Source organism: Scyliorhinus torazame, chromosome 13, assembly GCF_047496885.1.
Source record: "Scyliorhinus torazame isolate Kashiwa2021f chromosome 13, sScyTor2.1, whole genome shotgun sequence".
NCBI classification, from domain to species: domain Eukaryota; kingdom Metazoa; phylum Chordata; class Chondrichthyes; order Carcharhiniformes; family Scyliorhinidae; genus Scyliorhinus; species Scyliorhinus torazame.
In genome coordinates this window covers 205886869-205900951 of record NC_092719.1, presented here as the reverse complement: position 1 = coordinate 205900951, position 14083 = coordinate 205886869, and the positions used below count along the sequence as shown (strand labels likewise).

General features: G+C 50.4%; 1 protein-coding gene across 2 annotated transcripts in view; it reads left to right on the top strand.

The window, feature by feature from the left end:
* Positions 1-14083, top strand: part of usp4 (ubiquitin specific peptidase 4 (proto-oncogene)) — a 135772-nt gene that overhangs the window by 82900 nt on the left and 38789 nt on the right. For both annotated transcript variants that reach the window (XM_072472959.1, XM_072472958.1), the window contains one exon: positions 1467-1667. In XM_072472959.1, the coding sequence (XP_072329060.1) occupies positions 1467-1667 (201 nt within the window). The remainder of the gene's footprint in view (positions 1-1466; positions 1668-14083) is intronic.

The following is a 14083-nucleotide window of genomic DNA, read 5'->3' as shown; positions in this document are numbered from 1 at the left end:
CAAAGAGTGGTGAGGCCATGGAATGCCCTACCTGCAACAGTCGTGAACTCACCAACATTGAGGGCATTTAAAAGTTTATTGGATAAGCATATGGATGATAATGGCATCGTGTAGGTTAGATGGCTTTTGTTTCGGTGCAACATCGTGGGCCGAAGGGCCTGTACTGCGCTGTATCGTTCTATGTTCTATGTTCATCTGACCTATCTTCCTATTCCTATACTCTGAGCATGGCACCAGATGATAACCGTAGAACTCCTGTTGCAGAGCCTTATCCCTTATTCTACACATGTCGCTGGTACCGACGTGTACCACGACCATTGGCTGCTCACTGCCCCTTCATAATGAGACATCTCTGACCTAGGCACCAGGGATGCAATTCGAGAGTCTCATTTGCAGCCACAGAAACACTTGGTCAGCACCCCTTACAATAGAGTCCCCTGTCACAAAAGCACTCCAGAATGTTTTTCCTCCCCAGCAGAACCAACCATCGTGCCACAAACATGGCTGTTGATCCTTTCCCCGAGAACACTCCTCCTTCCTCCTCTCCCCCCCCCCCCCCCCCAAAAACAGTATCCAACAGTTTGAGGGGAAAATGAGCACAGGGGACTCCTGCGTTACCTGCCTACACCTATGACTCTTCCTAGTGGTCTCCCAATGCTTTTCTGCCTGTCCAATCATTGCTGGCATGTGACCTCAACATCATGGATGCTCCTTAGTGAGTCCACCCGCAGCTCTAGCCATGCAATGCGGTCATTCAAGAGCTGCAACTGGATACAATTCCTGCACACGTGATAACCAGAGACACTGGAAGTGTCCCTTATTTCCCACATATTGCAGGATGAGCATTCCACGGGGCTGGGTTCTCCTGCCATACCCTTGAGCTGAGCTCTTTGTTTTTGCCTTCAATTTCGAGTACAGGTTGCGCAAGGTACCTTCCTCTCCTTTAAACACTAGCTACTTCCAAAACTAACATCCCGGAAAGCGTTAAAGGGAAGAAACCCCCACCTGATTGTTACTCACCAATCAGCTGCCTCCACTGCCGCAAGTCACCTTCTGAATAGTCACTTTGAGCTCGGCCACCAGCTAACCTCACTGTTTTTGTTCTGGAGTGCTGTGCTCCGCCCCACTGCTTTTCATAGGTCACAATTGTGATCTTCCCAACTGCAATCAAGCATCCTTGAACTCCATTTTCACCCAACTACAAAGCACTCTCGTTTAGCCAAATAGCACTCATTGCTCCCACAACTGATTAACAAGTTTGTAAGCAGCCTGCAGACAACTCCTTGCTGTAACATCTCAACATAATACTGAATTTGGGGGGGGGGGGGGGGGTGCAGAATCGAACCACAGTCTTATCAGTCAATTCTATCGCAGAATGATGTTCTGTAACTGTGCCCATTTTTTGTTTAATTTCTGTATGAAGTTTATTTTCTTGCAGCTGCTGATCAACACCTTATATTTTCCAGCTATGAGGTCCCAAGTGTTCGAGAGGAAGACTCTGACAGTTCGAAATTGATCAATCTACCAGTTTACTTCCGTGAGAAAAGGATGCGATCCTCGAATACACCTGCTGGCACTATTCTGTTTGGTCAACCTCTATTGGTCTCTATTCCAAGGGATAATGTTACTGTGGACAGCCTCTATGAACTAGTCCTTGCGCGAATTTCGTAAGTTTACCAATATCCTCATATTGTGAGGAAAAAATCTTTCAGCTGCTTTGTTCAGCTAAGTTTGTTTTTGCACATTTACTTGAGCAGAACTGTCTTATTTTTGCTGCCACATTTGTGGTTCTGTTAAAAGCTCCTTGTAATTGATAAACTTTTAAATAACTGTCCATTGTTACAGTCTTCTTCAATTGTCTAAGTGTCTGGCATCTTAGCTACTTCTAATTTGTTTGTGAATGTGTACGTTTCCAGTTCCTGTGTTGCCTTTTTATAATGGTAAGTTGCAATTCAAATCCTTCCAGAATGTCAAGTTGTCCAGGCATTTAAGTGTTCAATTGCATGTTCGCTCAGCCGTGGAAAATGAAATAGTCAACAGTATTTATATGATAAGCAATGTGGAATAAATTATTTATTTGAAAAATGTTTCAGTTATGTGGACAATGCTGTTATTGTATGTCAGTTTTCTCTGTCGATTGTATGGTTTGTTCAGTCAGTGGGGTATTTATATATTATACTATAGGTAGGGGCGGCAGATTCCTTTCTCTGAAGCAAAATACTTTGTTTTTACAACAAGCCAGTTTCTTTCGCAGTCATTTTTCTGATACTAGCCCACAAAACACAAGAGTTACTGATCATGGTTTTGCAAATTGCTATGAATGTGTCACCTCTGCATTGCAAGTTCCATACTGTGCTGTAATCACTACATCACTATAACCAAATATCTGATAAATGAGGACCCGATTCGCCAAGAGCAAGGCCGCTACTTCTCAGATTTCATAGGAAGTTGAATGTAACTGCAGCGTGCTATCCTTAAACCACCAGCAAAATTCTATAACCCTTTGTATTAAAATCAGACTGATTTAATTGCCAGAATCCAAGGTTCTACTTATCATAGAATCATAGAATTTACAGTGCAGAAGGAGGCCATTTGGCCCATCGAGTCTGCACTGGCTCTTGGAAAGAGCACCCTACCCAAGGTCAACACCTCCACCCTATCCCCATAACCCAGTAACCCCACCCAACACTAAGGGCAATTTTGGACACTAAGGGCAATTTAGCATGGCCAATCCACCTAACTTGCACATCTTTGGACTGTGGGAGGAAACCGGAGCACCCGGAGGAAACCCACGCACACACGGGGAGGATGTGCAGACTCCGCACAGACAGTGACCCAAGCCGGAATCGAACCTGGGACCCTGGAGCTGTGAAGCAATTGTGCTATCCACAATGCTACCGTGCTGCCCCTCATGTTGGAGGAGAGGTGTGGAATGAGTCCCTCCACAGGATGAATACTATTTCATGTGTGTGCACTTGGGAGAATAATATCAAATTTGCCATTTTTAAACCAGAAAGTTACTGGGTCATAATTAATATCCAAGTTATTTTCACAGTCTCATATTATAACTTGGATACATTATTATTATTATCCTTGAAATTTCTTTAAGTAGACATCGACTGTATAAATTTGCCATCTAGCCTCCAAATATTCCTGCCACAATTGAGGCAGCCCATTATGAAAAATTCCTTCATAGCATGTTTATAGATAGTTGATCAAATACCAAGATTAAAATGATTCATGTGCTTTGGGGACCACGTTTGAAAATACCCTGGCCAATTTTACATAATGGAAACTTTATGTTTGGCTATTTGAAAGAAAAAATGTGCATTTAACATTTCTACCACTTATTACGCATGCAGTTAACTGCAGCTACTGTTATGCAGGATCTCATAAACTGTAATGAGATCAAATGGCCACATAATCTGTTTGGTTGTATTAGTTGAGGAAAGAATGGCGGCCAGGTCCTCCTTACTCTTATTTATTTATGTAACTTTTAATACCGGCTTGAGCCAGTGAAGCATGTCGACTGGGTCATGACTTAATATCTAGTCCAAAGGTCCAAACAGGCAAAGATCAGGCTTAATAAATCATTAAAGTAGGGATTGAGTTCACAAGCAAGGGAAGGAGGACATTTGATGAGCAAATCTGTTTATTTGTTTTGGCACCGTGGCAGATGCAGGTGCAGCTTGTGACCATTAGTCGACACTGTGAACTTTCCCACCTTCTCCCCGTATTGCAGGATTCTCCATGAGATCAAACATTTGACTATTTCAACGTTAGATATATTCAATGATGAAGCATCCAGAATCCTCCAGGGTAGAATTTTTTTTTTAAAGAAATATTTTTAGTCAAATATTTACATATTTTCAACAAACCCCCCCTTACAGAAAAAAGAAAAACAAAGAACACATAAATAAATATCTTACAACTACATCACGAATTCCCCCAATATACAAACCCCCCATTAAGCAATAATAAACAGTAGAAAACACAAAACACCTACCCCCCCTCTGGGTTGCTGCTGCTGCTGACCACCTCCTAACGCTCCGCTAGAAAGTTTAGCAACGGTTGCCACCGCCTGAAGAACCCTTGCACAGACCCTCGTAAGGCAAATGTTATCCTCTCCAATTTAATGTACCCTGCCATGTCGCTGATCCAGGCTTCCACGCTCGGGGCCTCGCATCTTTCCACTGTAGCAGGGCTACCAGGGACGCAAAGGCCAGAATACCGGCCTCTTTCGCCTCCTGCACTCCCGGCTTGTCCGATCCCCCAAATAGTGCTAACCCCCAGCTCTGCTTAACCCGGGTGTTCACCACCTTAGACACCGTCCTCGCAATACCCATCCAGAACCCATCCAGCGCTGGGCACGCCCAGAACATGTGGGTGTGATTTGCTGGGCTCCCTGAGCACCTCCCACACCTGTCTTCCACCCCAAAGAACCTGCTCAGCCTCGCCCCTGTCATATGCGCTCTGTGAAGAACCTTAAATTGTATCAGGCTAAGCCTGGCGCAAGAGGAGGAAGAATAAACCCTACCCAGGGCGTCCGCCCACGCACCCTCGTCTATCTCCTCCCCAAGCTCCTCCTCCCATTTACCCTTTAGCTCCTCCACCGAGGTCTCCTCCTCCTCCTGCATCTCCTGGTAAATCGCCGAGACCCTGCCCTCTCCAACCCACCCCCCCGAGAGCACCCTATCCTGGATCCTGAGTGCTGGAAGCAGCAGGAAATCCCTCACCTGCCATCTTACAAACGGCCTTACCTGCATGTACCTGAAGGCATTTCCAGGGGGAAGCCCAAATTTTTCCTCCAGCGCCCCAAGGCTCGCAAATGTCCCATCTAAAAACAGATCCCCCATCCTTCTAATTCCTGCCCTGTGCCAGCTCAGGAACCCGCCATCCATTCTCCCCGGGACGAACCGATGGTTCTCCCGGATCGGGGACCAAACCAAAGCCTCTACCTCATCCCTGTAGCGTCTCCACTGCCCCCAAATTTTCAAAGTCGCCGCCACCACCGGACTTGTGATGTACCTAGTCGGCGGGAGCGGCAGCGGTGCTGTCACCAGCGCTCCCAGACTTGTGCCCACACAGGACGCCATCTCCAGCCTCTTCCACGCCTCCCCCTCCATTACCCACTTGCCTATCAACGCCACATTGGCAGCCCAGTAATACCCACACAGATTAGGTAACGCTAACCCTCCTCTGCCCCTACTCCGCTCCAGAAACACCCTTCTCACCCTTGGGGTCTTTTTCGCCCACACAAATCCCATGATGCTCCTACTGACCCGCTTAAAAAAGGCCTAAGGGATCAGGATGGGGAGGCACTGGAATATAAAAAGGAACCTCAGGAGCACTGTCATCTTCACCAACTGTACCCTACCCGCCAGGGCGAGTGGCAGCATATCCCACCTTTTAAACTGCTCCTCTATTTTCTCCACCAGCCTCGTCAAGTTGAGCTTGTGTAGGGCTCCCCAGCTCCTGGCCACTTGGATTCCCAGGCACCGAAAACTCCTTTCCGCCCTCTTCAGTGGAAGCTCGTCTATCCCCCTTCCCTGGTCCCCTGGGTGTACCACAAAGAGCTCACTCTTCCCCACGTTGAGCTTGTACCCGGAAAAGTCCCCAAACTCCCTGAGGATCCGCATCACCTCTGGCATCCCCCCCACTGGGTCCGCCACATACAGTAACAGGTCATCGGCATACAACGAAACCCGGTGTTCCCCCCCCCCCCCCCCCCCCCCCCCGGACCAGCCCCCTCCAGTTCCTGGACTCCCTTAGAGCCATAGCCAGAGGCTCAACTGCCAATGCAAATAGCAAGGGGGATAGGGGCACCCCTGCCTCGTCCCCGGTACAGCCAAAAGTATTCCGACCTCCTCCGATTCGTGGCCACACTCGCCACCGGGGCTTCGTAAAGTAGCCTAACCCAACTAATGAACCCCTCCCCGAACCCAAACCTCCTCAACACTTACCAGAGGTACCCCCACTCCACCCTATCGAAGGCCTTCTCCGCGTCCATCGTCGCCACTATCTCCGCTTCCCCCTCCACTGCAGGCATCATGATTACGTTAAGGAGCCTCCGCACATTGGTATCCAGCTGTCTTCCCTTAACAAAACCCGCCTGGTCCTCGTGAATCACCCCCGGGACACAGTCCTCAATTCTGGTAGCCAACACCTTCGCTAACAGCTTCGCGTCCACGTTGAGGAGAGAGATTGGCCTATACGACCCACACAGTAATGGGTCCTTGTCCCGTTTCAAGATCAGCGAGATCAGTGCCCTGGACATCGTTGGGGGTAGCCTCCCACTCCCTCGCCTCATTGAAAGTCCTCACTAATAGAGGGCCCAGCAGGTCCATGTACTTCTGGTAAAATTCCACCGGGAACCCATCTGGCCCCGGTGCCTTCCCCGCCTGCATACTCCCCAGCCCCTTAATCAGCTCCTCCAGCCCTACCGGTCCGGCCCCAAGCCCAGGCACCTGCTCCTCCTCCTCACTCGGGAACCTCAGTCGATCCAAAAATCAACGCATCCCCCCTCCGTCGGGTGCTCAGACCTATACAGCCCCTCATAAAAGTCTCTAAATACCCCATTTATTCCCACCGCACCGTGTTCTCCCCTTTATTCCTAACTCCCCCAATCTCCCTCGCTGCCTCCCGCTTCTGAAGCTGGTGTGCCAACATCCGGCTAGCCTTCTCCCCGTACTCGTACACCGCCCCTTGCGCTGTCCTCCACTGCACCTCTGCCTTCTTGGTGGTCAACGGGTCGAACTCGGCCTGGAGGCTTCGTCGCTCCTTGAGTAGTCCCTCCTCGGGGACCTCTGCATACCTCCTATCCACACTTAATATCTCCCCCACCAATCTCTCCCCCTCTCTCCTCTCCTTCTTGTGGGCCCTAGTGGAGATTAGCTCACCCCTACTCACCGCCTTCAGCCCCTCCCAGCCAACCCCCACCTGTACCTCCCCATTATCGTTAGCCACTAGATAGCTTTCAATGCACCCCCGGATCCGCCCGCTCACCACCTCATCCACCAGCAAGCCCACATCCAGGCGCCACAGCGGGCGCTGGTCCCTCTCCTCCCCTAGTTCCAGCTCCACCCAATGCGGGGCATGGTCTGAGATGTCTGTGGCTGAATACTCCGTGTCCTCCACCCTCGGGATTAGTGACCTACTCATAACGAAGAAGTCTAACCGGGAGTCGGCTTTATGGATGTGGGGAAAAAAAGAAAATTCCCCAGCCTGACAAACCTCCATGGGTCCACTCATCCCATCTGGTCCATAAACCCCTCAGCACCTTGGCCGCCGCCGGCCTCTTACCCGTCCTGGACCTGGAGCGGTCCAATGCTGGATCCAGTACCGTGTTGAAGTCTGCCCCCATTATCAAGCTCCCTGCCTCCAGGTCCGGAATCCGGCCCAACATGCACCGCATAAATCCGGCATCGTCCCAATTCGGGGCATATACATTCACTAATACCAACCCCCTGCAGCTTACCCCTCACCATCACATACCTACCTCCATTGTCTGCCACGATGTTCAGTGCCTCAAACGACACCCGCTTCCCCACCAAAATTGCCACCCCTCGATTCTTTACGTCCAACCCCGAGTGGAAAACCTGCCCTACCCACTCCTTTCTCAACCTAACCTGACCTGCCACCCTCGAATGTGTGTCCTGGAGCATAACCACATCTGCCTTCAGGTGCGCGAACACACGGACCCTCTTGACCGGCCCGTTCAGGCCTCTCACATTCCAAGTCATCAGCCGGTTCAGGGGGCTTCCCACCGCCCTCCGCCTGCCGATTAGCCATCCCCTTTTCTAGGCTAGCCACGTGCCCGCGCCTCCCGCACTCTCCATTCCCCCCCATCGGCAGACCCCCGCCCCGACTCTCTCTCCGAGCTCCAGCTCCCCTTTGGACATTGCAGCAGCAACCCAGGTCGTGTCCCCCCGCCCCCCCCCCCCCCCGCAAAAGCTAGGTCCCCCCCTTAGCTGCGTTGCTCCCCCCATAACACTCCCGTAAGTCAGCTGACTCCTGCTGACCCCGGCCACTCCCGCCACTCCATCGACCCTCCCAGTGTGGTAGTCTCTCTCTCCCCCCTTCGTGTCCATCAGCGGGCACTCCTCTCCAACACCCCCCCCCCCCCCCCCCTCCCCGGCCCTGCCCCCTTCCTTCCCTAGCACGGGAAAAAGCCCGCGTTTCCATCAAACCGGCCCCACCCTTTCTGGCACAGCTCCCTTTTGCGGCCTAATCCCAGCCTCCCCAACGGGGGCCCCGTCCTTCCAACCACCGACGCCCACACTCTCACAAAACCTCCACTTCGAACCATTTCACCCTACCCCACCCAGCACCCAAAGGAACAATACAGAACAGCCCCCAAAGCACAGTAATCACAGTAGCCCCACGCGACCTCCCCTTACAACCAACCCTCAGTCCGTGTCCCACTTTTCGGCCTGAATAAAGGTCCACGCCTCCTCCGGTGTCTCAAAGTAATGGTGCCGGTCCTTAAACGTGACCCACAGTCGCGCCGGCTGCAGCATCCCGAATTTCACCCCCTTCCGATGCAGAACCGCCTTAGCCCGATTGTACCCGGCCCTCTTCTGGGCCACTCCGCGCTCCAGTCCTGGTATATACGGACCTCTGCATTCTCCCACCTGCTGCTCCGCTCCTTTTTTGCCCATCTTAGGACACACTCCCTGTCCACCAAGCGGTGGAACCACACCAGTACCGCTCGGTGGGCCCCATCCAGCTCCAGAGGCCTCGGGAAGGCACCCGCGCCCATCAACGTGTTCAGCATCGTGACCACATTTGCTCCAGCATCCGACCCCTTCACACCCTTCGGGAGACCCAGAATCCGCAGGTTCTTCCTCCTCGACCGATTCTCCATGTCCTCGAACTTCTGCCATTTCTTATGCAGCGCCTCGTGCACCACCACCTTCACCGCCAGGCCCAATATCTCGTCCTCATTCTCCGAGGCCTTCTGCCGCACCATCTGGATTGCCGGCCCTTGGACCTTCTGGGTCTCGACCAGCTTGTCGATCGAAGCCTTCATCGGCTCCAGCAGCTCTGCTTTCAATTCCGTGAAGCAGCGCTTGAGAAACTACTGCTGCTCTTGCGACCACTGCCACGCTGCCTGGTCTCCACCCGCCGCCATCTTGGCTTTCCTCCCTCGCACTTTTTGCTGCACCAGAATTACTTTTTTCACCGCTCCAATCCATACAGTGCCGGGAAAATCGTACTGTCACCTTCCCACACTGGGAACCGTCGAACAAATGCCACTGGGGCCCCTATAAAGAGCCCGAAAGTCCATTTCTGGCGGGAGCTGCCGAACTTAGCTCAGCATAGCCGCAACCGGAAGTCCAGGGTAGAAAATCTTAAAGATTCACAACCCTTTGAGTGATGAGATTTCTTCTCATCTTGGTCCGAAATGATCGGCTCCTTTTCCTGAGACTTTGCCCTTTTTCTAGATTGCCAAGACACGGAAAACAATCCCTTGGTATCTCCCCTGTTGAGCCCCTTCAAAATCATCTCTCATTCGTCTGAACTTCAATTTACTCAGTCTCTCATCGCAGGGACTAATGTAAAACTTCCACTGTCTCCAATGCAAGTTTCAAACTACTTCCCTTCACAATCCAGGCATTTCTGACCCTGTAGTGCATTCTAAGCAGCTTCCTTCCCGGCATATTTGTGACAGAGTTTATTAGCTTTGTCCATTCCAGTGCTGTTTGGATTTTAAGAGAGATGTAACAGGAATGTGATATTTGTGTGCTGTCATCCATCCAGTTTTGTTTTTCCAAACTTTATCTCTGAAGAAAGCATTTTGGCGCTTAACGCAAGGGAAATATACTGATGGTTCAAGATCTGTCAGTGATGATGGTGGACAGCAGCTTGAAACAATGAATTTGATTAACCAATGCAATTCTACTGGGCAAGCTCCCGCAGCTTAGTGACGGTGCTACTTTTTCGCTAGCTCACTTCCATGGTCTTCTACATCACTGCAGGCTGGATATGCATGTCTCGAATTACTACAGTGCAGCCATATAGCCATAAGTTTCATCAAACTTTTTTTTTAAATTGCAATTAATTTTGTGCTTCAAATTAAAATTAAATCCACCTGAATACTTTGCAAAGGTAATCCATCCCGTAGGTCCTCAGCCAAAGAAAATAAAATACTAATGAAAGTTATGTTAGCCATTCAACTCAGACACTCGGTCTTCTGGAAATAGGAAATCAACCAAATGCTTTGCCCTTGTTTATTTGTTATGCAGAGGCCCTTCCTGTTGACTCCTTATTTCCCCTTTATTTTTGATCCATGGATGCATAAGGGACATGAACATAGAACATACAGTGCAGAAGGAGGCCATTCGACCCATCGAGTCTGCACTGATCCACTTATGCCCTCACTTCCAGCCTATCCCAATAACCCTTCCTAACCTTTTTGGTCACTAAGGGCAATTGATCATGGCCAATCCACCTAACCTGCACGTCTTTGGACTGTGGGAGGAAACCGGGGTACCTGGAGAAAACCCACGCAGACACGGGGAGAACGTGCAGACTCCGCACAGACAGTGACCCAGTGGGGAATCGAACCTGGGACCCTGGCGCTGTGAAGCCACAGTGCCATCCACTTGTGCTACTGTGCTGCCCTTATGAATGAAATGAATGAAAATCGCTTATTGTCACAAGTAGGCCTTCGGTGCCTGTTCGGGGAGGCTGGTACGGGAATTGAACCGTGCTGCTGGCCTGCCTTGATTTGCTTTCAAAGCCAGCGATTTAGCTCTGTGCTAAACCAGCCCCATATATTTTTACATCAAGCAGCAGAGAGAATGAGGAATTCAGGAGTTACAACTGAGAACTCTGCTAGCTTTGGACAGAAAAACGCAGACTCTGCGGCACCCAAGTGGCACTCGGTTCGTTTGGTTGGCTGGTGGCCATTGAATTGGCCAAAAGGCTGTGCTCTACTGGTAACAGCTGGTGATTGGATCCTGCCTGAGTGCGATGATTTCCAGAGACCTAAGGAAAGCAGAGTTGAGACATGGCACAGGGACAAGGACCAGCTCTCTCCCTCTCTCTCTCTCCCAGCATCGCTGTTCACAGAATCTGAATGAATCTACAGTGAAAACCAGACTGGAAAGCAGAAATCTCGACCTGAAAGCCTGGTTTGAAGAATTGTGTGCGAAAGACAACCATCTGAAACAAATACAGATGCAGACGAGGAAGACGCCAGGGCCAGATGGGTTCCTAGAAGAATTCTATAAGAAGTGCGCAGATCAGTTTGCCCCGTTGGTGTTGCAGATGTTTTAACGATTCACTGCAGCGGGGTTCTCTCCCGAAGATAGTGGTGCAGGCGTCCATCTCCTTCCTCCTGAAGAAGGATAAGGACCCCACAGAGTGCTCGTTATCCTACCCTATTTCGCTGCTCATTATGGATGTGAAGCTGTTGGTTAAGCTCTTAGCATTGAGGTTGAAGCCCTGTCTCCTGGAGATGGTGAGGGAATATCAGACCGTACTTGTGAAGGGCAGAAAACCGTCGTCCAACGCGAGGCAGCTACTTAACATAGTTCTTACACCAGTGGTGGGGTTGGAACCGGAGATAACCGGGACTCTGGACGCAGAAAAAATGGTTGATAAGGTTGAGTGGGGCTGCCTTTTCGCAGTTATGGAGATGTTTGGGCTGGGTCCTAGGTTTGTGTCATGGCTGTGACTGTTACACAAAGCTCCGTCATCTAGTGTGTGCACTAACATCACGAATTCGGGATCATTTTGGCTTCATAGGGGGGCGAGGCAGGGATGTTGTCTCTCCTCTTTTGCTTGCATTGGCAATCGAGCCATTGGCTATTGCTTTGAGGCCTTGGACAAGTGGAAAGGGATTGTGAGGGGTGGAGTAAAACACAGGGTGTCCCTTTATGCAGATAACCTCTTGTTGTATGTAAGGATCCGGGGCTAATTATGGGGATGTCATGGGTATATTGAAGAGGTTTAGCTCCTTCTCGGGGTATAAATTGAACTTTGGGAAGAGCAAGTATTTTGTGGTTAGCCCTTCGGGGGGAGGACCTGGATTGGCCATTCCAACTGGTTGGGACTAGTTTCCAGTATCTGGGGATCCAGCTGGTTCAGGAATGGGCGTGGCTTTGCAAATTGAATAACACTAGACTGGCAAGCAGAGTCCAGGCAGATCTACAGAGGTGGGACAGGCTTCTGTTGTCACTGATGGGCCAGATTCAATACATTAAGATGAATATCTTGCTGCAATTCTTGTTTTTTTTCAGTGCCTCTCAGTTTTTATACCTAAGGCGTTCTTCAGGGGGATGAAGCAGCTCATAGCGGGTTTCATTTGGATGGGGAGAACTCCTCGGATTCAGAGGAGCATCAGTGGCTGCCACAGCCGAATTTGATTTTTTATTATTGGCTGGGTGATGTGGTGACCAGGAACGGATTGAGTCAGGGCCATGCAAAGGGTCTAGTCTGGAGGTGCTGGTGACACCATCTCTGCCATTTGCTCCGGCGAAATATTCTTTGAATCCAGTGGTCGTCTCCACTTTGAAAATATAATAATCTTTATTAGTATCACAAGTCAGCTTACATTAACACTGCAATGAAGTTACTGTGAAAATCCCCTAGTCGCCATACTCTCGCACCTGTTTGGGTGCACTGGGAGAAACCGGAGCACCCGGAGGAAACCCACGCAGACACGGGGAGAAGTGCAGACTCCGCACAGACGGTGACTCAAGCCGGGAATCGAACCTGGGATCCTGGCACTGTGAAGCAACAATGCTAACCACTGTGCTACTGTGCCGCCCGACTGGAGGCAACACCATCAGCATTTTAAGCTGGGGGGAGTGTCAAGCTGGGCTGGGGGGAGTGTCAAGCTGGGCTCCTATCTGTAGGAATCCAGAGGCCCAGGGTAATGATCTGGGGTCCTGGGTACAAATCCTGCCATGGCAGATGTTGTAATTTGAAGTCAGTAAAAATATGGAATTAAAAGTATAATGGTGACCTTGACACCATTGCTGATTGTCATAAAAACCCATCTCGTTCACTAAAGTCATTCAGGGAAAGAAATCTGCCGGTCTGGCCTATATGTGACTCCATACCCACACAGCAATGTGGTTGACTCTTAACTGTCCCCTCTGAAATGGCCTAGCGAGCCACTCAGTTTGAGGGTAATTAGGGACGGGCAACAACTGCTGGCCCAGCCAGCGACGCCCACATTCCCCCCCCCCCCCCCCCCCAAAAAAAAAATCTGCAGGAATCATTTGTTTGAGCCGGCTAAATTGGATACCATATTTAGGTGGTGGAACCGAAAGGGGCAAGAGAGGGTGAGGGATCTGTTATTGGAGGGACGGTTTGCCAGCTTGGAGAGGTTGAGGGAGAAAGCAGGACTTGTCGGGTTGGATACATTCAGGTATTTTCAGATAAAGAATTTTGTTCAGCGGACATTTCAGACATTCACAGTAGCGTCACCGTCCACTTTATTGGACAGGATGCTCTCCCGTGCAGAGTCAGAAAAGGGCAGCATGCCTGGATATGAGGACGGATCTTGGGGGAAGAGCAGATCTCAGTAGAAGAGGTGAAGGCCAGGTAGGAGAAGGAGCTGGGACTTATCATAGAATTTACAGTGCAGAAGGAGGTCATTCAGCCCATCGAGTCTGCACCGGCTCTTGGAAAGAGGACCCTATCCAAGGTCAACACCTCCACCCTATCCCCATAACCCAGTAACCCCACCCAACACTACGGGCAATTTTGGACACTAAGGGCAATTTATCATGGCCAATCCACCTAACCTGCACATCTTTGGACTGTGGGAGGAAACCGGAGCACCCGGAGGAAACCCACGCACACACGGGGAGGATGTGCAGACTCCGCACAGACATTGACCCAAGTCGGAGTTGAACCTGGGACCCTGGAGCTGTGAAGCAATTGTGCTACCCACAATGCTACCGTGCTGCCCCTCATGTTGGAGGAGAGGTGTGGAATGAGTCCCTCCACAGGATGAATACTATTTCATCCTGTGCGAGGGTGAGTTTGATCCAGCAGGGTGGTGTTTAAGGCACACCAAAGCCTGAATGAGTCTATGTTTTTGTGGGAGTTGAAGACAGATGCG